Genomic DNA, 22,886 nt, shown 5'->3' with positions numbered 1-22,886 from the left:
ATTGGTTACTTGTCAGAGGATGGGCATAGGGTATCCTTATTGCTATTTATTAGCCGATTCCCCATTTCCCCCATCAAGTCTTCCCTAAAATGTGTTGGCAATGGCAATTGCATAGTTTCTGTTGTAAGTCTTGCATCTGCATCTATTGGGGAGAACTAAGGAATGATCTTTTTTTCAGTGTAGAGAACTAAAGTGGAGAGCAACTTCGTTGATGTCGAGATAATCGTAGTCCACTGCACAAGGGAGAACTAAAATGGTGAGCAGTTTCATTAATGGCGAGGAGAAAACCATAGTCTGCTGCACAAGGGAGATCTAAAATGGCGAGTCACTTCATTGATAGTAGGGAGATAACCATAGTCCACTACATAGGGGGAGCATTTGGGAGATTTACTTGTATCTTTGTCTCGCATCCCTCGAGGTCACTTGAAGAGTACCACTAGAGCAAAGTAGGACTGAGTCCATTCTCTCGGCATCAAGGAGGGGGTAGCTCCTCGATGATTGTGATGAAGAGACCTTTTGGTTGGAGCTTCATTTTGTTGGAAAAGTCTAAGGAGAATTTGGCGAGCTTTCGCTCCCTTAATTTGTTATAGTTGACACATTGGAGAACAAGGGGCTTTAGGCCGTGACGATGAATTCTGGTGAGGTTGTCAATGGAATGCCTTGGGCATCTTTTTGGTGGTGTTGCAGTAAAAACAACTCTGCGAAGTTAAGACCATTAAAGGTGCTCTTAGTTCCTTTCCATGCTTAATAAGCTTAAACCTGAAGAGGTTGAGCAAGATGTCCCTAGAAGATGTGAATAAACCTAACGAAATGTCAAGAGGGGTCACTACTTTAGTGTCGTGCACTAGGGCTACTAGAAGTAGAGATTGGGTTGGGGCGGACCCCTCAATGGTAGCTGCGTAGAGGAGTAGATTCCATCAATGTGTAGCATATCCTGAAATAATATTGATAAGGACTTGTTAAGTCCACCTTTCAAGATATCATATGGCCTCCACATCGTGTTTAGTCCACGGTTAGTAGAATCACCAATAGCCGTAATTTTCTATTATTTGTGATATTTTTCGTTCTATTATACTATTTATGTTATTAATTATATTATTTAAATTTATATTTTATTCATTATTAATTTAGAAAATAATAAGAGAAAATGGAATTTTATTTTTAGCAACTTTTATGATTTGGATTTTGAAAATAGTATAGTTTTAATATTTTGATCATAACTTGAATTACTGACCTTCATTTTAGGTTCATAATAAACCAGTTCGAAGAAAATTAAAAGATTTATCTAAAATTATTTCACAGATGAAGCCCAAAAATATTAGAAAGACGTCCAAAAACGGCTTGAAAGTTTAATGAAAAAATAGTAAAAATAAAACCTAAAAATAATTCTTCTTTATTTAATTAATGTCACTTTTATATTTTCTCTATTATATTATTTTTGTCCTATAAATAAACATGATTAAGTGAAAGATTAGGAGATTCAGACCTAGTCGTTCTTAGTTTTATCTTGTTTTCTATATTTTATGGCTTTCTAAACCCTCTTTTCTAGTTAAAGTAATATTCGAAGTTTGATTCTAAAATATTGTGAGATCGAATTGCTTTTAATCTTTCTTTGATCCTTAGTATTTGCATGTTTTCTTGTTTAATTATAATTGTTCAGGTTTGTTAAATATTCTGCTAGTATTTGATAGCTTAGAATTATTGTTTTGTCAATAGATAACTAGTCGATCGATTAATTTCTAACATTTGCGACCACTGCATGATTATTTGTATAGTATGGACATGCGATCTAACTTAAATAAACTCTGATAATGTGTTTGTTGGTTTGAATTGTGTCTCTTTCGTTCTTAAGACTATTGGTAAATTAAATTCTTAACCGATCATTATAAGGTTGTTAGTCAATAAGAGAAGTAATTAATGGTGATCGTCTTAATTATCGAGAAGGTAAAAATAAATTAGGTTATTAGGCGATGATCGGTGACTATAACTAATTTATTAAAAAATATTGAAATCATCTTTGCATTAATGATCAAACCCTTGAATCAATTGAATAATTTACTTTGATTAAAGTTTTTCCTTATTAATTTCTTATATTTTATTTTATTATTTATTTTTTAAGCTGATTTATTTTAATTTTAATTTTTTATTCTAAATTGCCTTATTTATTTTTATTTTTATTTTACTTGTTTGCTAATTAAAGAAATAAAATTATTATCGTGCCTCTGATACAACCCTACTTGTCATTTTCCACTAATTCATTTTTCAAGTAGGTTTTATTTTTGATACATTTAACAATTGTACACAAATCCACCAAAAATAAATTCTAAGTCTAAAAGCAAAATGTAAAATTCATTATATAAAGAGTAGGTCTATCCCATAGGGATTGGTTTGACCGTGTTCGAAATTCTCACAACCAGGACACTTCTTGAGCAATTTCATGCCCATGACTCTTGCAATCTTGCATAAAATAAATAAAAGGGTTAAAGTAATACTAAATTAAATAAGTAAATAAAAATCGATTCTGAAATCAAATAAAATAGACTCAATTGATGAATATTCTATCATCGGGTACAACATCAGTCTTGATTTTAGAATTAATTAACATATTACGAACGTTTTCTCGCTCACTACTAAATTAGTTATAGTAATCAAGGATACCTTAACCACCAATTTCCTTAATCGTAAATTAACTATAGGAACCACCTTACAATAAATCTTCACCGAAGGAATAACCCCAAAAGACACTTTCAGAATTTGATCCGTCAACAGCCTTGCTAATTAAAACAACCTAACTCTAATCAATGATGTCAACCGTACGAAAAATTAAATCACTTAAACTCATATGTCACCCGAGTGCAATCTCAATCCATCCACTTAAACCATTCATAATTATAAAAACATAGAGTATATCCATGCATTTAGATCTTTAAACATGAGGAGTACTGCAGCTGCAAGAAAATAATTTTATTAAAAGATCTCTCAACCATTCCTAAAAACAGATTCATCAGCGTTACATAACATTGAGTGCAAGGGTAGAAATCCTGCCCGAGTTTTTCCCTATATTAGGTAGCAATGAAAGTAAATTATAAAAAGGGAAAGGTTAAGCTTGTGGGGGTGAGCTATGATTGCAAATGTAGCAGTGAAAGCAAAGCTTAAACTAAAGGTAATCACTTGTCCTTTGATCAATCAAGCTTTGGACATTGCTTGATCGGATGAACATGTTTTACATGATACTTTTAGTATCATTTTGTTTCTTTATGAAAAAGTAGCAACGGTAAGTTTTCATGGTCGGATCTCATAAAATCTTGTGAAATATTAGCTTTTGGAAAAGCAACATTGAGTTTTAAATTCAAAAGGCTGTAATTACTAGAGTATATGATATGCTTTTTCAGATGGTGGCCTCCTTTGTGCCTTGCTGTTGCAATGCCTTTTGACCACTGTAGATATGGTAGGAAGCATGCACGCATGATTTCCGGGCTAAAAATTTATCCTAAAGTTGCCAACATATAGCACATATGAAAAATGTCCTTGATGGCTTTTTGGTAGGATGGTTGAGAGGGACCTGATATCTTGAGTTAAGACCTAACCTCACTACCACTTTAGCTAAGAATAACATGTAAATAAATCACAGGGGTAACTAAACTGGTAACATGCATGATTTAAGTTTCCATTAAAAGCACTCTCCTGTGATGCTGCCATGGTAAAGAATACAGTAATAACTTGTTGTTAGACACTGCCAAGAGAGTTCCCCTTTATCTGTTCATGCTAATACACTGTTATAGTGTTCTCACTACAACAGTTCCACATCATATAGTTGAAGTAATCAATAACAACTCTTACACTTGCATCAAATCATTTCATGTATGTATAAATCTTCATTTCTTTTCCTCTTCTCTTGCTGGCTTCGGTTCTTCTTTGGGAGGTGGAACTGCAGCGGGGACTCCACCATCAATGCAACTTCTGCACTTGTTTTCTATCCATCCTTCAATGTCGTTCTCCCCATTTCCACCGAAATGCCTTCCACCACATAGCCGAGCAATGATCCCTGCAATAACACCTATGATAGTTATAGCTGCCAGCACTACGATCAGTGTTTCGATTGATCGATGCGAATAGCGACTTGGTTCCCTCACTGTGGGTGGCACCTCAACTACCGGTACATACTGATTGTTTGACCCTGTTTCCATATCTATGATGACAATGGAAACTGAACTAAATGCTCATACACTTTGTATTTCTATTTTGGTTACTGAATAACGGTGTAAGACTGAACTCAAGGACCACTCACGGAAAGCCTGCATACATGTGAGTAAAAGGCAAAAAAAGAGATAGATAATTGAGAGTAAAGAAGGGTGAAAAGGTGAGCAGACTATGAAACCAAGAAAGCAAATGAAGTAGCAGATTACCAAGGCTTAAAAAAGCAGTTGAGAGGAGGAGGAGGAGGAGGAGGAGGAGGAAAGAGAGAGCAGTGATGTTTGTTGGGTTGGAAGAGAGAAGGAACACTATATTTGAAAGTGGGAAAGACGGAAATAGGATAGGATTCCAGAAATAAAAAAAAATAAAAAAAAGTATTTGCAGTCTCAATTTTGGGCACATTGGATCTTCTTTGCTGTGATTATTTCTCGTCCAGCTTTTCATTACTTTTTATCTGCTTTGTATATTATTCTATTTAAATTGTAGTCATTTTTGTGTTCCCAATTTGTTGCTATTGGTATCACATGTGAATGTTAAAGAATGAGACTCCCAAGATGAAATGCGCAAGTAGTTTAGGTTATTGAGAGTTTCCTAGTTATTAGCTATTTTGTTGTGTCTTGTAGAAGTAGGAAACTTTACAATATTAATAATAATATTTACGTCTCGGAGTTTAGGGTTCCCCCTGGTCCTGAGCCCACTCATCAGTTGTGTAGTTTGTCAAAATGCACAAAGACAAAGACAGGCATAAAGCAGGTAAAAGAGTCACTTGACCCAATGCCTTCGCCTCAGCCAGCCTGACCACATCATGCGTTAATGCAGAGAGAGGGAAAGGGGGAAAAAAATCAATGTCGTTATCTGGATTGGAAATTTTAAGAAAGGATTAGAAATCAAATAACAATGTCGAATCACTTGATAGAAAAAAAAAATACTAATCTATTTAAGCAGTCTGCGCAATTCTCCTTTTTAATAATTGTAACTGGTTCAAGTAATCTTATTCAATTATATTCTTCATCTATTATAAAATTTGTTGATGCTGGATTAAATGGATAAGCTTTCTGATCATTTAACCGCTGCTGCAGCCTTCACTGGAGTTGTCTATAGATCGGGTTTGGACTGTAATAAAATTTTAGGCTCGATTGATAGGCTTGACCTAAAAAATGAGTTTAAATTTTTGTCCAAGTTTGACTCGGATAAAAACACAAAAAATAATAAAACAAATATTTCTCAACAAATTAAATTTTTTTAAAAATATTATACTTAAATAACACTAAGACGAATAACAATAGAATAGTTAAATGACAGTAAAACAATAGAAAAGCAACAACAAAACAACAGAGTTTCTTTTTACAAATTTGGGCCGAGCTAAACCCAAGCAAAAAAACTTCACCTGAGCCCAAAAAACTGGTATTATTTTCTGTCCGAACCCATTTTTTAAGTTTATATTTTTTTTTAAATCTTCCCACTTTTAAGACGGATTTTTGGGTTGAACCACCAGATCCGACCTAAGAACAAGTCTAGTATTGAGTATATTCCCTCAAAAGCGTGAAGGAGTGGATTGGAATGTTGTTATCTAAATCAAATTGGGCCTACGGCATGTTGATACAATACCAACAAGTAGCTTTCTCCATTTTGGAAATGGGCTAAGCTGGTCACTGCCCAAAACATATATTCATACATCAGAATTAATGATTTACTTATTATTTAATATGAACCAAAATTTATGATACCATATGCGGCGGACGTGAAGGCTTAGGCGGCCCAAAGAAACAAAATCCGACCGCCCATGTTTGTTTTACATTCCTTGTCTTACTTTCTTTTTTGACTTGGAAAAAGAATACAAGGCGAAGCTTCGACGACTTTTTTGTTTTCCCTTCGATTCCGCTTTCAGAATACGCGGAATTTGGAAGATTTTCCGACCGGGTCCTCGCGTCAAATTCGGGTAACCCAAAAAGAAACCAAAACTCAATTCTTCTTCTAATCTTATCCGCATATATACTAATACTATATTTTTGCAGTTTGATTCAGCTGGGGATAATTGAATTAGAATGGGAACTCCCCAATTCCCTGACCTTGGAAAGCATTGCTCCGTCGAAGATTGTAAACAGATCGACTTCTTGCCTTTCACTTGCGATCGTTGCCACCTGGTATTCCTTTTCTTCTTTCTTTTTCTATCTCTTGGACCTTGCTTTACCTTCATATCACTGCATTTCAATTCATCCGCCTCCCCCCCTTTTTTCCCAATATTTATATTCATTGATTCCTTTTGATATGTTCCTGTTAGCTTCCATATCTTGTTCTTCTGAACCCATTGCAGCTTTATACTTTAGATTTATATTGGCAATCTCCTATGGACCCAAAAAATAAAATTAGAACATAAGGATTTATACGTTATACTGCCTATATGTGTTAGAGTGTATTAGATTTTGATAATTCGCACACAATTTAGGCTATTTCTGGTTGTGATTTTATTTGGTTTTGACTTAAGTTTCTGAAAAGGTAAAGCTAAATGAAATTGATTGACCATGTGAAAATTACTGGAATGAAACTCGGAATTAGATCGAAGTTTACAGTGTCCTGTTATTTACATTTAAGTAAAAAAATCAGCATTTAATTTTCAATTCCTATACAATGCTAAGTTGATAGAATCAATTCTAATCTTATAAAGAGTATGCAATCACAGGGAAACAGTTTTTCTAATTAGCTCCAGCAATCTGCCCTTGTTCTGCTTGGTCCGACTGCAAATCCTGCTGTTTCTTTCCCTCCAAAGTAAATCATTCTATTCCATTTAATACGTAGGACGGTTATGCCAATTCAAGAAATTTACCTTTTTATATCTAAATCGTCAAAAATATCATTTACTTTGAATAGTAAAAGCAAGAATCATCTGCAATTAGTCTAACTAGTAACTAATATTGGTTCAGTATCCAATTTAATCATTTTTGATGATGGATAAGCTATTATAATTATTTGTTGGCTAAGATTAGCTGAGAACTAGTGTGCTCTTCTATTGCAACCCTGCTTGAGATATTGCTCTGTAGTTTCTTTTGTTATGTTCCTGGAACAAGCAGAACTTCCAAGGGATTCATATCAACCAAAAGCTTGGATCTTGTTTTGAATGATTTTCTGTGTAATGGATTGTTGATTTCCAGCCAATTATTTTTTAAAATCTTTAAGTGAAGTTTCTCTTTTTCATTCTTATAAAATGTGAAAAATCTTTCAACAGGTATATTGCCTGGAACATAGAAGCTACATTAAACATCACTGTCCAAAAGCTGATAAAAAAGACGTTACCGTTGTCATTTGTCCGTTATGTGCTAAAGGAGTTCGCCTGGTTCCAGATGAAGATCCAAACATCACCTGGGAAATGCATGTTAATATTGAATGTGATCCTTCAAATTATGACAAAGTCACAAAGAAGAAAAAATGTCCAGTTCCAGGCTGCAGGGAAGTTTTAACATTCTCAAACACAATCAAATGTAGGGACTGTACTCTAGACCACTGCTTAAAGCACCGTTTTGGGCCAGATCACAAATGTCCCGGGCCTAAGAAATCCGACCCAGGTTTTCCATTTATGGGTCTTTTAAGCAGGAGTAGAAAAGAATCGAAAACCAACCAAGCTCCTGCAACATCTTCTTCCAAGTGGGCTACAAGTTTTCTTAATGCAGCGTCTACTGTTCGAGCCTCAGCTGAAGCAGGTATGACCAAATTGGGCAGTGAAATAAGCCAAAAGTTGCAAATTGCAAGGGACGGAGTTGGGCTGAGCAGCAGCAGCGGCAGCGGCAGCAGCAATGGGAATGCAGGGCAAGTAGAGGAGTGCCCACAATGTGGAGCGAAGTTTGCCTCAGTTACAACATTGGTGGATCATGTGGAGAAGGTACATGAAAGGAACAACCAATCTCGAGTTTTTAAGATGTCGATCGATGTCTGCCCCAAGTGTAGTAAAGGGTTTCGTGATCCAGTTGCGCTTGTAGAGCATGTTGAAAGGGATCACGGTGGCACTTCGAAAGCTTAAGAGGGTTCGACTGCAAATTGTAAACAGCATATTGCTGGAGATGTAATTGTGTCATCTTGTGTTGCTTGAATTTTTTATACCTCAAAATTAAATGGAAACTGGTAAGCTGCTCTTGAGAACCCAACTTCAGGTCAAATGATTTTTCAACTTTCAATTAGTTTGTTTCATGTAACCTTAAAACTTTAAGGTTAATTACAAGTTTTTATGGGAATACATTAATTCATCTGCTTGTTCATATCCAATGTGATTCATATCAAAATTGTACAATAATCCTATGAGTATAGATGAGCAAAAAACATTAAGATTGTAAATTTTAGCTAAATGTTCGGACTTGATGTGCATAGTATTGAGTATATTGATACAAATTATTTTGATTTCAATAGTAAACCCTATAAAATAAATATTTCTATATCTTTGCCCTAAAATCTTGACTGGTTTCACATTAAAAGAATCTAAAAGAAAAAAAGGGTCTAAAAGAAGGGAGACCTTAGAGGCGTCCCTTTTCTCATTCTTTTCCTAAAAGATTTAGGGTCCACTTGAAGAAGCCGAGTTGTTGAAATTGAAATACCAACCTCCTCCTCCTCTGTTTCCTCCACTTCTATCTCACTCTGGACCTATAAAAATATTACCAAAAACAAATGTTGTTTTTTTTCCCATAATTAGAAAATTCATTCACAATTCAACAGAAAAGGGTTCTCTTCTCACTTTGCATTCAATAGAACAAAACTTGGAACTGTAGCATTGAAGTTCGTGGCCACAAACGTCACATTTATCAACTTTTCGACCATTGATGCGATTTACGTGATCGTTCCTTCCTTTTCTATTAATATAAACCAGCTTTGAAGAATTGCAAGTATAAGGTTGGATATCTGAAACGTCCATTAATTTCCTTATGCTCTTAACCCTAAGTCCCACTCTGCTTGAAGATTTGTAAACCTTTAAAAAAAAACCACAAAAATATAATGCTAATACCATGCATGTTATGCAATAATGATAAGCATTCTTCTTAAATCAACAACAAAAAAAAAAATAAGATTACTTACTCGGAGACTTTGATGGCCAACATGTTTATGAGGGTGGTATAAGCAATCTTCACAGAAAGCAGATCCCATGCAATCCCTACAAAAGAAACTACACGGTTTTGCACTATTGCATTCACATGAACTGTAAAATTTAGTTCGCAACAAAGGTTTCAGCCATGGCAATTTACTCAACAAGTCTCCTCCCATTGTTATTTTATTTCTTTGGTTTCCCCCTTCAGTTATGTTGGATATATGCATACATATGCATACAAACAGGTAGGAAGTAGGCTAAGCCTTACACTACTAATCTCATTAACTTGTTCGTTACTCTGATTAATGAAACCTATTTGTTAGATTGAGTAAATTCGATTTGAATTGGGCTTGAGTATTGAGTCAATTTTGGTCTAACTGAATCACATCTTTCTACTTTACAAAAATTAATAAATTAGTCCCTCTATTTTAATTTTCTGAATTTGGTGTTCATAGAAGATAACCTTGCTGTTCGTAAGTCACATGAATGCAAAGTGATAATTTTGCTGATTTGCTGTATATAAATTATTCAACTGATTAATTTTATTAATTCTTCGCATATAATTTAATTCTATTAATTTTGTTTTAGCTATGAATCTTATATTTCATAAGTTATGTTATAAAAAAATATAAATTATTTTTTAAAAAATTATAAAAAGTCATTGCTTCCTCGTTTTGTAAATTAAACTTATAAAATCAGAATAAATAAGTGGTATTAGATCAGTGTTGGATAATAGAAATAGTAATTTACAAGTTCATATAAAATTTTAAATATTTTTATTTTTTTATATTTTTTAAATATTTTTTTATAAATTTTATAAGTTTTTAATAGTTTTATGATTTTTTTAATCTTTTTGATAATTTTTATTGGAAAATGAAATATTAATGAGTTGTCACTTGTTACCATTTAATTGGTCTATTACTTAATTTTAATTATCAATGTAATTAAGTACAAAATGGAGGGACTTAATTGATATTTTATTAACAAATTTTTATATCTATAATCCTTAATTTTTTTATCAAACATAATGATAATAATAATTATAAAAAACTTTTTTTCCCTTGGCAACTTTTATGCTCTCATAAAAAATGAATAATAATAATAATTTAGTTGTCAAATGTTGATATATTTTATTAATTTGATTCACATTTTTTATTTAAATTTGATTATTAGAATTTTAAAAAAACCAAATTGATTTTATTTAATAAAAATATTGACTGAAATATTAATTTTTAATGATGTTAGCATAATAACTCGTATAACGATCCATATGCACTTCATGTTAATATGACATTGTTTATTTTATATTCACATAAGTAATTTAAAAATATAAAAATATTTAAAAAATTATAAAAAGCTCATAATAATTCAAAATAATGAACATTAAGTAAACGTGAATTCATGTTTAAAAATTTAATATTTTAATTAATATTTTTATTAAAAAATATCAATTCATTTCTTTTTTGAAAAATTAATTATCAAATTTAACTTAAAAATTAAATTTGATATTATGTTCAAAATTATAATTAATTTTACTTTAAAAAAGAATTTGGTGAAATTTTCCTTAAATTATTATTCCAATTTTATCCACTAAATTCGCTAGAACCTTCTTGAACCGTCGGATTGAAAGAAAAGAATGTAGCCCTTGGATCTAAATGGTATAAATTAGACCTCCGTGTATTCAGCTATTGCTTACCGAAATTGGTGTTCCTTCTGGCCGATCCGTTTTCTTTACCTCGACTTTTCTGCATCTCCTTGATCCCCGACCAGCAGTCCCGGTTTGTTCCATCCCTTCTCGTAACGGCTATGAAACACTTTATTCGCTTTTATTTTAGATTTGTGGGTTTGATTTCACGTCTTTGATGATGCTTCGGTTTTATTCGGCTTTGTTTAATTCATTTTGAGTTTTTTATTTAAAAAAAAAGAAATGATTGCTTTCTTGGTATTATTATTGATTTTGGGTAAAGGATTTTCTTTTTATGTTTTGGGTTAGCATGGATGTGATTCAGATTGGATCGAATAAGGCCAGAAGAGAAGTATTTTGGGTCTAATTGATTGTTCGTGTTCTGAATTTCATTTTGGAAGTTCGATTTTTCTTTTTGGGTTTCTTGTTTTGGTTCCTCTTTAAAAAAGGGAGCAGGAATGGGATTGCTAAAGGTTCGGTTAGGTAATTAGGGTTTCATGTAGAAGTGAGTTTCACTGTTAGAATTGATTGGATCATACAATGTGGAGAGCAATAGAAATTGTTTTATAATAGATTCTATAAAGCTCCTAATCTGATAAGAGCCAACACTCCTATTTCGATGAGGACTACCATGGATGACGTAACTTAAACTTGGAAACCATCTGAGCGAACTATGTTAGAAACTTTAAATTTCTAGCAAATGAGATTTACTAATACTCAGAAAATATTCTGCAACTTCAACTTAAAAGACATGTGAAATGGTGATTTAAAGGGGAAAAATTAACTAAAAATGACTACTCAAATCCCACTATCTGAAGTGATAAAATTCTTTATAATAATGCCTACTTAAGCACCTAACCTAGCATGCTTCTGAAAGCTGGTAGAGGTTGCTGCCTGTCTGCTCCTTTACGGGGTAACTTGACTATCTTTGCAAGGATCCAACCTAATACTTTGATTTTTTCTTCTGAATAAAAACTTGTTGAAATTAACTATAAATTGAATAATTAATTGGAGGTCTTGTAGTTCACCTCACCATATATCATAGTGCCCTTTCTGAACTTGAGATTTGCTATTTCGTAAGTTGTGATTAGAGGTTGGTTGCTATAGCTGTGTATGATATGTGGAATTAGATATAAAAGATCACAATTAATATGTTTGAGAGACCTAGTTGTCACATTTTACAGTTGATCCCAATGGCTCTGTTTATCGGTCAAATAATGCTGTGACTAGTTATCTTTCATAAATTTGGTGGTTCTATATTTTTGGGGTGTTAAAACCTTTTATCATTCAGTTATATGCATAGGAAAACTTGGGTAAGCTAGTCAATTGTTTGTTGCTACTTAAATTTTAGTCTAAAGGCATTAAACTAGGACTACAGTATTGAGCAATAAGTTTTGTTACATACAACAGTTGCAAGTTGCAACTTTGACTCATTCTTTTCACAGCTTCTTGTCTTACCATCGCAGCTTGAAAATGGCAGCAAAATATATTATTGGTTCTGTTGTGGCATCATTTGCTGTTGCTTATGTAATTGATAAACTTGTTGCTGATGAGAAGATTTTTGGAGGTAGGCTGTTTACTTTTTGCAGATTTTGTTATTGGCTATTTCATTTCCAGGGTTTTAATGATTGCTTTCTGCTCTAACTCAGGGACTACACCCCACACTGTTTCCAACAAGGAATGGTGGGAAGAAACTGACAAGAAATTTCAGGCATGGCCACGCACTGCCGGTCCACCTGTGGTGATGAATCCCATCAGCCGCCAGAATTTCATTGTTAAGTCGGGTTCTGAATGACGTAATATTTGCTTGTATTTTAGTCGAAGTGTCAGTTTGATTTTACATTCGCTGTGAAGAAATTGTTGTATTAGACTTGGGTTAATCCGGCTTTGCATTTAAGAGTAGCTCTTGGTTCCTAAATATGTCTGTACTCTTTCTAAAGGTCAAAATTCGGTCAGATCGACCAGATGATGTCAATCGTACTAGATCTCAATAAACATCTGCAAAGCAGTACCAAACTTTTGTTTTGGCATTCCATGTTTCATTGACAAAACAAATTTTAATGGTGTAAATTGCTCTCTAACAGAAGGCTGATTACTTCCATTTATATTGCAAGGCAAATAAATAATGACCTTCGGCCTCGTATAATCAAATGCTTGGAGTGTGTTTACTGGAAAAAATCATTTGCAGTTTGGTTTGCATTAATGAAGGTATGTGGGATCACTCCTAAATATATAGTCAATGAATGAATATAAATGGGTTGTTTCGGATTCTCATCTATCATCAGTTACAACTCTCCCATTTGTGTTTGGACACAAATTGTAGTTGTCTGAGTAGATCGAGGTGGACAACCCAACGGCTGGGTTGTTTATTACTTTAATTGTTTATAATATTAAGTTGTACAACACTTTCGAGTTGGTTTGATCCGAACTTAAGTCACTCCCTGCATTATGTCTCAACTGTTTGGTATTTTGACAGAGAGCATATTGCAATGCGACAATCAGAGGATGTTGATTTTGATAATTTAGTATACGAGTGAAACTCCGTTAAAGAAAAGAAAATCATATCTAACAAGTTCGGAAACCAAAAACTTTGGATATTACAATCGAAGGCATCTTAAGGTAGGTTGTTCTTGTTTGAGCCGCCCTCCTGCCACCCCCTTTGCCCACTTGTTTAGATAAATGAATTACTCAAAATGGAGTAGGTTGGGACATACATATCCAAGCCTCAATATGGATATATTCCCGTCTTAAATGGCTGAGAAAGCAGATAAGATAATTGTGGATCAATTTTGCCTTATTTCTTGGAGCATTTCCACTACCTTCTTCATCTTGGGTCGTTTTGCGGGTGTGGTGTCAGTGCAGAGTAAAGCTACCTTCAGAGCTGCAAGCATTTCTCTCCTCCACCCAAAGGAAACCGTGCTAAGCCTTGCATCAAGTATCTGCTCAGGGGTCTCCCCTCTTGCTCGAGCACCATGAACCCATTTCACTAAGTCTACTCCTTCCCCAAAATCCTCATCCACTGGCAATCGTGTGGTGAGGATCTCAAGCAACACCACACCATAGCTATACACATTTCCTGGAGCGGTGACTTGCATTGTATATGCGTATTCTGGATGAAAAATAAAAACAGATAAACAAATTCAAAATTACATAAAAATGGCGACAAGGAAACAGGATAATACAGTAAGGTTAATTTACCTGGGGGAATGTAGCCGAAGGAACCAGCAACAGCGCTAATACTTGCAGTACCTTTGGATGGATCTAAGAGCTTTGATATTTCAATCTCCCCAACCAATGGCTTAAAGTCCGCATCTAAAAGTACATTGCTCGAAGATATATCAAGGTGGATAACAGCCACATGATGGAGAAAAGCCAATCCTTCTGCTACTCCAATGGCTATTGATAGTCTTCTGGGCCAGTCTGGCTGATACTCTGACTGCTTCGACGATTCGTGAAGAAGTTGTGCAAGTGTTCCATTTGGTAAATAATGATGTAACAGAAGAGCGACATCTTCATAGATGACGAAACCAATAGGATGTACGAGATTATCATGACAAAGCTTGCTTAGTCTTTCCAGCTCTCTAATCATCTTGTTTTGATGATGAACTATGGTCCTATCCATCGACTTCAGTCTCTTTACCGACAAAACCAATCCGGAAGGCATAACTGCCTTGTAACTGGTGCTGAAAGTCCCATTGTTGATTTTGTTTGAATCCTTTAAAGTGGCTTTGACTACAGCATCTAGATCTACAGCCTGTCTGAGATTCTCGACAAACACAGTCCCTGCTATGATGGTTGGCTGGTCACTGGTTCCTTCATCTTCAATCTCTACGCTTCTTGCGGCCTTCTCTTGTCTCTCCCTCATCATAAACAGGACCACCACTACACTGACCGATACAAACACCGCAAGACCTGAACCGATAACAGCTAGTATGATCCTGTAAGAGACAGTATGGTGGTAGTCCGCGGAATCAGAGTTTGCACATGTGAAGCTCAATGGCTCCCCACAGAGCCCTTTATTTGCTTGAAAGCTTGAATCCGGACTCTTCTGGAATGGTACGAATGTCGGGATCGGACCAGTGAGAAAATTATTTGAGAAGTTGACCTCTATCAAGCTCAACATGCCTTTAAGTGCCGGTGGAATATTACCAGTAAGCCGATTACTGGAGACATCCAGAGAGACCAACTTATCTAGTTTCCCTAATTCCGATGGCAATTGACCATGGAGACGATTGAAGCTCAAATTTAGAGCTATCTGCAAGTTGCGAATATGACCGATCTCAGGAGGAATACTTCCAGTGAAAAAGTTATTGCCAAGCTGCAATTGAAGCAGTTTCACACAATTCCCAATCTCATGAGGTATTTCCCCTTTGAATGAATTCTGATCCAAGAGCAAGTATTGCAATCTTGTCATATTACAAATTTTATTTGGTATGGTACCATTAAACTGGTTCTCGCTTAAATCAAGCTTGTTAAGATTCTTGCACTCCAGAATTGATCTCGGAATATCCCCAGACAGACTGTTTCCAGAAAGAATCAACTCTTGAAGATTCATAAGTTGTCCAATCTCCGGCGGAATTATTCCTGTAAATCCATTGTAGGCCAAGTTTAGGAGTGTAAGATTAGTACACAGCGCAAACTCCGAGACAATTTCACCAGAGAGGTTGTTGTTATCTGCCTCAAAGTATGTGAGGCTAGTGTCATTTCCAATGGTCCTGGGAATGGTGCCAACAAGTTTATTATTCCCAATACGAACACTAGAAAGGCCTCTGCAATTACCAACTTCTTCAGGAAGCTCACCAGTAAGTCCATTCTGGGTGAGAACCAAAATTTCAAGCTTCCCCATGGCAAATATGCTTTTTGGTATTGACCCATCAAGCTGGTTTGAATGAAGGTTTAGCAACACCAGTTCAGAAACCAAACCTAGATTATCAGGAATCTTACCAACTAACTGGTTCTCATAGGCTGTAAAAACTCTCAAATCGGTCAAACGGCCAACCCAATGGGGAATAGAACCATTCAATCTATTGCTAGAAATGTGAAAATCCTGCAACTTTGCTAGCATCTCAAGTTCTTGAGGTATCTCTCCTACAAGCAAGTTGTTTGACAAGTTCAATGATCTAAGGTTTCTAAGGCCACCCAACTCCACTGGAATAGAACCTTCAAACTTATTCGATGACAGATCCAGATATTCAAGCTCAGATAAATTCCCAAAAGCTGAAGGAATCCGTCCATGGAAGTTATTAAAAGAAAGGTCGAGCTCCTTCAATGCTTTAAGATTAGAGATGAGAGTAACATTACCTCTAAGCATACGCCTAGAAAGATCCAGTCTTTCAACAAGGGAATGGTTCAAGCCACAACGAATACCTTCCCAGCGGCAGGAATCTGTTTCGTTATCACCCCAACCTGCTACACCCCCAAGGTCTTCCTTAATGGCTAACAATGTAGCTTGGTCATTGAGCTGAGCCTCCCCAAGAAATGATTTCGATAGAAACCAAACAAGCAAAAATGACAAGTACAAATATGCCATTATATGAGCTTTATCTTTTTATCAAATGAAAATTCAACAACAAATACAATCACTTGCTGATTAGAACCCACATTACGTTTTCCCTTCAATTTTGGCTCCAAATCTCAAATTTTAGACGAAGAAGCAGTGAGGTTGGAGCTAAAGACAGCAACTTTCTTATGGATTAAAAACATCACAGCTTAGAAAAAGAATGGAGATAAAGCTGGAGATTGAAAACCCAGAAAAAAGATGAAAGGTTTTTTGCAGGAAATCCCAGTAGAGATAGTATCAGAATCCAAGGAGAGGAGCCCATAGTTTTAGGAAAAGAAAGGGTTGAATGAGAGAGAAAGGGAAAGAAACAAAAGAGAGAAGAGGGTACATGGGCATGTTGGTTATAGAAGGAAGAAGAAGATGGTTTGTAATATTGTTGCGCAGAAACAAAAGAGAGGGAAGGAGAGGTGGTCTGAGAAAGAAAAGAAAAACGAGGAGTTCACGTAAAGGGCTTTGTCACGAGAAAAGAGCAGGGGTGAGTGAATGAGGCTGCACTGCACTCTCTCCCTCTCTCTCATACTGAAAACTGAATAAGTGTCATCAGACATGATACTGCCAAGGTCTCTTTTTTTTTTTATTCGATAATCTGTCTGGTCAGTCTTCAAATATGGAATGTTAATATATTATAATTACTATATTTTCTTCAAACTAAATCTTTGTTTCTTTACTAACTAAATAACCTTATTTATGAAAGCTCTTAATTTTAATCACAAGTAACAATATTATTTTAATTTTAATTTTAATTTTTTTTACTTTCATCATCATTAATTTAACCTTGAATGTTATTTTTGTCCTAAGTTTTTTTAGATTATTTTAGTTTTTAATTTTTAAAAATTAATAAATTTATCTTTTTAATGCAAAAATTAATTAAACTATTAAAATACGATATTAACGTGACAATTTATATAACAATTTACCTGTGAAAGTAAAACCTTTATTAAAAACATTTATTAATTTTTTAAATTTTTAATAATTTTTATAAAGCACATACAATTTACATTATGGATTATCATGTCATTTTTTTTATTAAAAACATCTATTTTATAATTTTTTTTCTCCTAATTTTTTTCCATTTTTTAGCTAAACTATTGGTCAACAGTGGTCAACGATGGTTATTAGCCACATCATCTGTCAAAGTTGGACACATGGCATGATCTGATTGGTTGAACTTGCCACATATTTTTAACACCATGAACTTTTTGACAAAAAAATATAATGGAGCAATAGTTTAAGTATCAAAATGAGACAAAAAGATTATGTACCAAAATAAAAAATGAATATAGTTTGGAGGCTAAATTGTGAATAAGACCTTTAAATTATTTCAAAAACACCAAACACTTTTCCGGCAATAAAACACCTAATTAATTGTGATTTTTTTTTTTAGAAAAAATTTCATTGATATGTGAAATTTTTACTATCAAAGACATAAAGCCATAAAATCAGCACATCTTGGGTTCAATGCACATTGCATTTTCAAGAAGAGAATGCAAGTTTATACCTTGAAGATGATATTATTAGGAGGGGCAACCACGAATCTAAATATAGATTATAAAACAAACCTAACATATACAAAAAATAAGGAGAAAGAATGAGAAAGGGTGGAAAAGGAGGGGGAAGAGGGAAGGACAAGGTTGCTACCAACGAAATAGTGTCATTAGAGGTGTTCTAGCAGCCTTGTCGTCAGACAAGAAAGGAAGGAAACAAAAACGTATAAGTAAAGGAACGGGGGAGGAAAAGAAAGGGGAAAGGGAAATAGAAGGACGATGGTTAGGGATAAAGGAAGGTCGATTGTCGACCTAAGGTCACTGCGCAATTGGCTAGAAAAAAAAACAAGGTTATTTATGTGATTACATTTGTTACTATGGAAACTAGTAAATCTAAATTGTATACAATGCTATGAATGATGAGATGGAATTCATGTCAGATAATCAAGTTAGAGACCTTGTTGATTTGCCTTAAGGAAAGAAATCCATTGGTTGTAAATGAATATTTAAGACCAAGAGGGATTCAACAACAACATTGAAAGACACCAAGCTAGACTTGTTGCTAATGGATTAACTCAAAAAAAAGCAATTGATTATAAAGAACCATTTTCTCTTATCTCCAAAAAGGATTTCTTTTATACCATCATGACATTAGTTGCCCATTTTGACTTTGATTTGCATCAAACGGACGTGAATATTGTAATGACTCGATTTTCAGTAATATTAAAAAATGCGGTTTCAAAACTCTATTTCTATAAATTGAGTCTGCAAATATTTAATATGAGTATTTATGGAGATAATATAAAAATATATTAAAGATTGGTCTAATAATTTTTTCGAATTAATAGTTAATTAAGGCTTAGTGACTAAATTGTAAAGTTCCAATCACTACAGATTTTTAATTAACAAACAACTTGAGGATTAAAATAGCAAATAGTCAAAGGTCCTAAATGGAAATTGGACCATTTTTAAGAGAAAATGGATGATGATGGTAAAATCCACTAAAGTTGATTAAAGTTAAGATTAAGTTAATTAAACCATGATTATGTTAATTAAATTAAATTAATTAAACCTTAATAAAACTATATCAGACAAGTTAGTGGGAAAACATGTGAAATTCATCCTTTATCTTCATCGCATTTGCTTTCCATGAAGAAGAAAAACCTAAGGGAGCTTAAAACCATTCGACCATGATTTGGTAGGTAAATTTAAGTCGTTTTCTTGTAATTTTATGAATTTGAGGTTTTGAGAACTAAATTTATGTAACGCTTTGAAAGTTAGAAATGTTAAAAAATATGGTTTTGAAACTCCATTTTTATAGTTCGAGTACGTAAATATTAAATATTTATATTTAGGAGGTTAATATAGAAATATATTAAAGTTTGGTCCAGTAATTTTGTTAAATTAACAGTTAATTAATGTGTGGGGACTAAATTATAAAATTTTTATCGCTATAAAATTTTAATTAGCTAAAGGACTAAATTGGTAATTAAAGCAATTCTTATTAATAGATAGTGGAATATGATGTTTGAATCCACTCATAATTGTTAATGAATAATCAAGTTAATTTAATTAAGTAATTAAGATTTTAATTATAATATAAAAGATAAAATGGTGGAGAATTGTCATGTTCTTCTTCTCCACCATTCATGTGTAAGAAAAAAAAGAGAAAAGAGTTTTGAGTTTCACACTATTCAGCCTTTCAAATTGGTAAGTTTTCAAGTCATTTTCTTAAAATTTTTATGTTTTTGAGAATGTGAGAGTTTGATTTAGCTAGCTCATGTACCAATTTGCAGAATTGTTAAAATTTTTAAAAGTTTTCATTGTTGATTTCTTAAAGAAATTGGTGTTAAATTAATAGATTTTAAGCTTAGATGAGAAAATTGACTAGATTGTAAAATTTAATTGTTAGTTTTGTTCATAAGGACCAATTTGAATAAAATGTAAAATTTATTGTAGGAATAAGAAATAGGAGGTCTCTAATGGGTAACACTGAAATCGGATTTCAATTTGGAGTTTTAAATTGGAAGTTATGCTTGTCCCGATTTTATGGATTAAATTGAATAAATTGTAAAATATATACTGTGAAATCGAATGTATTTTGATATGGAATTTGATATTGAACTATTATTCATAGTTAAAGACGATGCAGGACTATCGAGAGAGAAAGGAAAGGAGAGAGTCGACGACGAGTGACGCAAGCTTTCAGTTTGTATTTGTATGATTTGATTCAATATAATTATTGCTTATTCATGTTAAATTGCATGACTTAGTCATGAGATAAGAATATAATACTTGTATGAGTTAAGTTGAGATGATTGATATGATATATCGAGATAAAGGACTGAATTAAGAAGAATAGAAAGTTACATGGCTTACCTTATATATGAAATTGAGTTGAGATTTGTTATATAAGGTATTGGAATGGTGAATTGATTATGAAATTGACATTTATAAAATGTTAATTGAACTTATAATGAAATTAGAAATTGGTTGCCTATTTTTTTTTCCTTTTTTTCATTGATAGAATTTTCTTTTTCAAAAAACTGGACTTGGGTTGCCTAACAAATCGACAACGCCCATGTAAAAAATATATTTTTTCTTCATCATGAATATTCGTATTTTTCATGGGTATTTTAAAAAAACATAGGGTGCCTCTCGACACAGTAAAGATATATTTTTTTAATTGATGATTGGATCATGATTAGGAAAAAAGAAATAATGCTACTGATTGATTAGGCAACACTGATTGATACTATAATAAACGAATTATTTTTGTATATAATTTTTTCTCTAAATTATTTTTTATAATTAATTAATATCTTTGAGTTATTTATATAAAAAAATCCAAGATAATAAAGCTGTGAAATTAACAATAAAACTTTTATTTCCCTGTCAAATATATATTTTGGGCAACAGGTTTGTGGTCAAATATTGTGATTTCTTGTTTGTTACTATCTAAATTATTGATGAAGCTAATGTCCCCTTGAAATTGAAACCTCTTCCCTTTTTTTCCTAAAAAAAAAAAAAGAGGGAAAAGCCTAAGCTAGATGAATTATTTCATCAGGAAAGTGGGACCTCAAAAATGGGTTTTGTTTTTGTTTTTGTTTTTTAATTGCGACATATTTCAGACAAGTGGGGACATGACTTGTCTACTTAACGCTAAGCTGACCCACCATCTTATGTAAACATCATAGATTTAGTGTTACATTAGATAATTGCATATATATATATATATAAAGAATGTCACCAACATTCAAAATTCGTTCTAAAACAAGATAGACATTAAGGTTAAAAAAAAAAAAAGAAGCCAAATACAACACCGAGAAAAAATGGTATGAAATTATTATTTGATGTTATCCTTGTTTTTTATAAGAAAATGATAAATTATATTTTTTTCTCTTAATTTTTAGTATTTTTAGTTGAATTTAAATTCTTGCAAGAGGAAAAAATTGAAAATAAAAAAAATCTAATTTTTTATTTTTTATTAAAAAAATAAAAATAATATAAAATCACAATTTTATACAATACTTTCTCATTCAATCCATATAATATTTATCACTTTTTTGCTCATATGGTGGAAAAAAAAATCAAAATACTATTCCTTCAAAAAAGAAAACAACAATTCTCTCCCTCCCTAGCTTTTAGTCACAATTTTCAACTCTCAATTCTTTTAAAGAAAAAGTTGGCGAGATTTATGAGCAGATAAAATTTTCTAATTTGGCATAATGGCGTGATTTATAGAGGAGCAATAAGTCAAGAAAAATCAATAGGGGGTGATGATGGCTTCAATTGTAGCCTCTCACCATATATTTGACTTCACATGAAAAAAAGAAATTTAAAGAAAAAAAGGCTTTTTCTCTTAGGAATGTTTGCTTGTAAAGCCAATGTCTCCAACTATGCAAAGCTTTTTTTTTTTTTTTTAAATTAAGCAAAATAAATTAATAATTAAACAAATATTAAATGGTACTATGTATCTACTAATTACAGCTACCAGCAATTTTTATTTTATTTTACATAGATATCATCAATAATCATAATTAATCATGATTATATTTATTAGATTGTAATTACAATAATAAAGGTTTATGGATTAAAGATGCATAGGCTTAACATAATTAAAATGGTTGTAATTATTGATATGAAGATAATCCCTCGAGGCTTGAACAGTCAACGACATGAATCATGCATGAACAGTAGCGTTGAAGTTTAGTTTCACCTTTTTCTTGTTTCAGTCTTGGTATTGGGAGGGTGGAAAGTGATTCTTTGTTCTGAAATTTTACTAGGAAACAAAACACTTTTGGGAGGGTGGTAGCAGCATCCAAGGCATGGTCAGGTGCGTGCGGCCGCGTTCGGGTGGTGCAGTGCAGGAGAAGTGAGGGTTCAATCTGCTCCAATTTACAAACAACTCAACTGTAACCCATCATTTCAGACCCAACCCAACCCAACCCAACCCTACCCTACCCTACAATCAAATCTATATTTTCCCTTCTTAACACTATTCCTATTGTGGAATTCTATCCAAATATATTATCAACTTCAGTTAAAGCCACAACAATAATCGCATTATTTCTTCATATATATATTTGCATGCCGGTGGAATACTTGGGTGTATATGTCAGTACATGCATAAACTCCGTATGTCTTCTACTTGAAATTAGATAGCAGATTCTAAATAAATATTTCATTAACATAAGAGTTACATTAATTTCAAAAGTAGTAGAAAATCGTATCAAATCAGGCATAGCTACACTTTCCTTTTTGGCTTTCCCTCCACGCCTTTGTTCGAAACATTTCAAGGGCGGCATCGCCCCACCGTCCATTCGCCAACTAACGGCATGCGCAAGTGGAGATGGCTTGTGGGGTAAACCTCCCAACTTTCTTTTTGGTATTTCTCAG

The 22,886-nt window shown here is 33.4% G+C and overlaps 4 protein-coding genes across 5 annotated transcripts; 2 read left to right on the top strand and 2 right to left on the bottom strand.

Annotated features, from left to right (window-relative positions):
- Positions 1-3,646: 3,646 nt before the first annotated feature.
- On the bottom strand, positions 3,647-4,707 carry LOC107889399 (uncharacterized). Its single transcript, XM_016813805.2, has one exon. It carries the CDS (start codon positions 4,185-4,187, stop codon positions 3,876-3,878), a length of 312 nt encoding a protein of 103 aa, XP_016669294.1. The 5' UTR covers positions 4,188-4,707; the 3' UTR covers positions 3,647-3,875.
- A 1,184-nt stretch (positions 4,708-5,891) lies between these two features.
- Positions 5,892-8,429, top strand: LOC107889400 (zinc finger AN1 and C2H2 domain-containing stress-associated protein 11). The gene is made up of 3 exons (XM_016813806.2): positions 5,892-6,133; positions 6,210-6,338; positions 7,418-8,429. Exons 2-3 carry the CDS (start codon positions 6,240-6,242, stop codon positions 8,204-8,206), a joined length of 888 nt encoding a protein of 295 aa, XP_016669295.1. The 5' UTR covers positions 5,892-6,133; positions 6,210-6,239; the 3' UTR covers positions 8,207-8,429.
- Positions 8,430-10,873: 2,444 nt separating this feature from the next.
- LOC107889402 (uncharacterized) lies at positions 10,874-12,973 on the top strand. 2 transcript variants are annotated; one of them, XM_016813809.2, is made up of 3 exons: positions 10,874-11,037; positions 12,410-12,510; positions 12,593-12,973. In XM_016813809.2, the coding sequence occupies exons 2-3, from the start codon at positions 12,417-12,419 to the stop codon at positions 12,736-12,738; spliced, it is 240 nt and encodes a 79-aa protein (XP_016669298.1). In that variant the 5' UTR covers positions 10,874-11,037; positions 12,410-12,416; the 3' UTR covers positions 12,739-12,973. The 2 variants fall into 2 exon arrangements, with proteins under 2 accessions (XP_016669298.1, XP_040932516.1); XM_041076582.1 differs by having other exon boundaries at positions 10,890-11,037; positions 12,389-12,510.
- Positions 12,974-13,487: 514 nt separating this feature from the next.
- LOC107889401 (leucine-rich repeat receptor-like tyrosine-protein kinase PXC3) lies at positions 13,488-17,094 on the bottom strand. Its single transcript, XM_016813808.2, has 2 exons — positions 14,142-17,094; positions 13,488-14,052 (listed from the first exon to the last, which is right to left on the bottom strand). Exons 1-2 carry the CDS (start codon positions 16,471-16,473, stop codon positions 13,727-13,729), a joined length of 2,658 nt encoding a protein of 885 aa, XP_016669297.1. The 5' UTR covers positions 16,474-17,094; the 3' UTR covers positions 13,488-13,726.
- Positions 17,095-22,886: the final 5,792 nt, after the last annotated feature.

The sequence above is a fragment of the Gossypium hirsutum genome, chromosome A09 (assembly GCF_007990345.1).
Source record: "Gossypium hirsutum isolate 1008001.06 chromosome A09, Gossypium_hirsutum_v2.1, whole genome shotgun sequence".
NCBI lineage: Eukaryota > Viridiplantae > Streptophyta > Magnoliopsida > Malvales > Malvaceae > Gossypium > Gossypium hirsutum.
Note: the sequence above shows the minus strand (reverse complement) of the source record. Positions and strands in the feature narration are given on the sequence as shown.

What these genes read in the sequence shown, in the direction of transcription:
- LOC107889401 (XM_016813808.2), bottom strand. Translation starts at nt 16,473, where the DNA reads ATGGCATATTTGTACTTGTCATTTTTGCTTGTTTGGTTTCTATCGAAA. An exon ending in CTTCGGCTACATTCCCCCAG is followed by an intron (nt 14,053 to 14,141) that starts GTAAATTAACCT and finishes TTTTTCATCCAG; the next exon opens with AATACGCATATACAATGCAA.
- LOC107889399 (XM_016813805.2), bottom strand. Translation starts at nt 4,187, where the DNA reads ATGGAAACAGGGTCAAACAATCAGTATGTACCGGTAGTTGAGGTGCCA.
- LOC107889402 (XM_016813809.2), top strand. Translation starts at nt 12,417, where the DNA reads ATGGCAGCAAAATATATTATTGGTTCTGTTGTGGCATCATTTGCTGTT. An exon ending in TGATGAGAAGATTTTTGGAG is followed by an intron (nt 12,511 to 12,592) that starts GTAGGCTGTTTA and finishes GCTCTAACTCAG; the next exon opens with GGACTACACCCCACACTGTT.
- LOC107889400 (XM_016813806.2), top strand. Translation starts at nt 6,240, where the DNA reads ATGGGAACTCCCCAATTCCCTGACCTTGGAAAGCATTGCTCCGTCGAA. An exon ending in CTTGCGATCGTTGCCACCTG is followed by an intron (nt 6,339 to 7,417) that starts GTATTCCTTTTC and finishes ATCTTTCAACAG; the next exon opens with GTATATTGCCTGGAACATAG.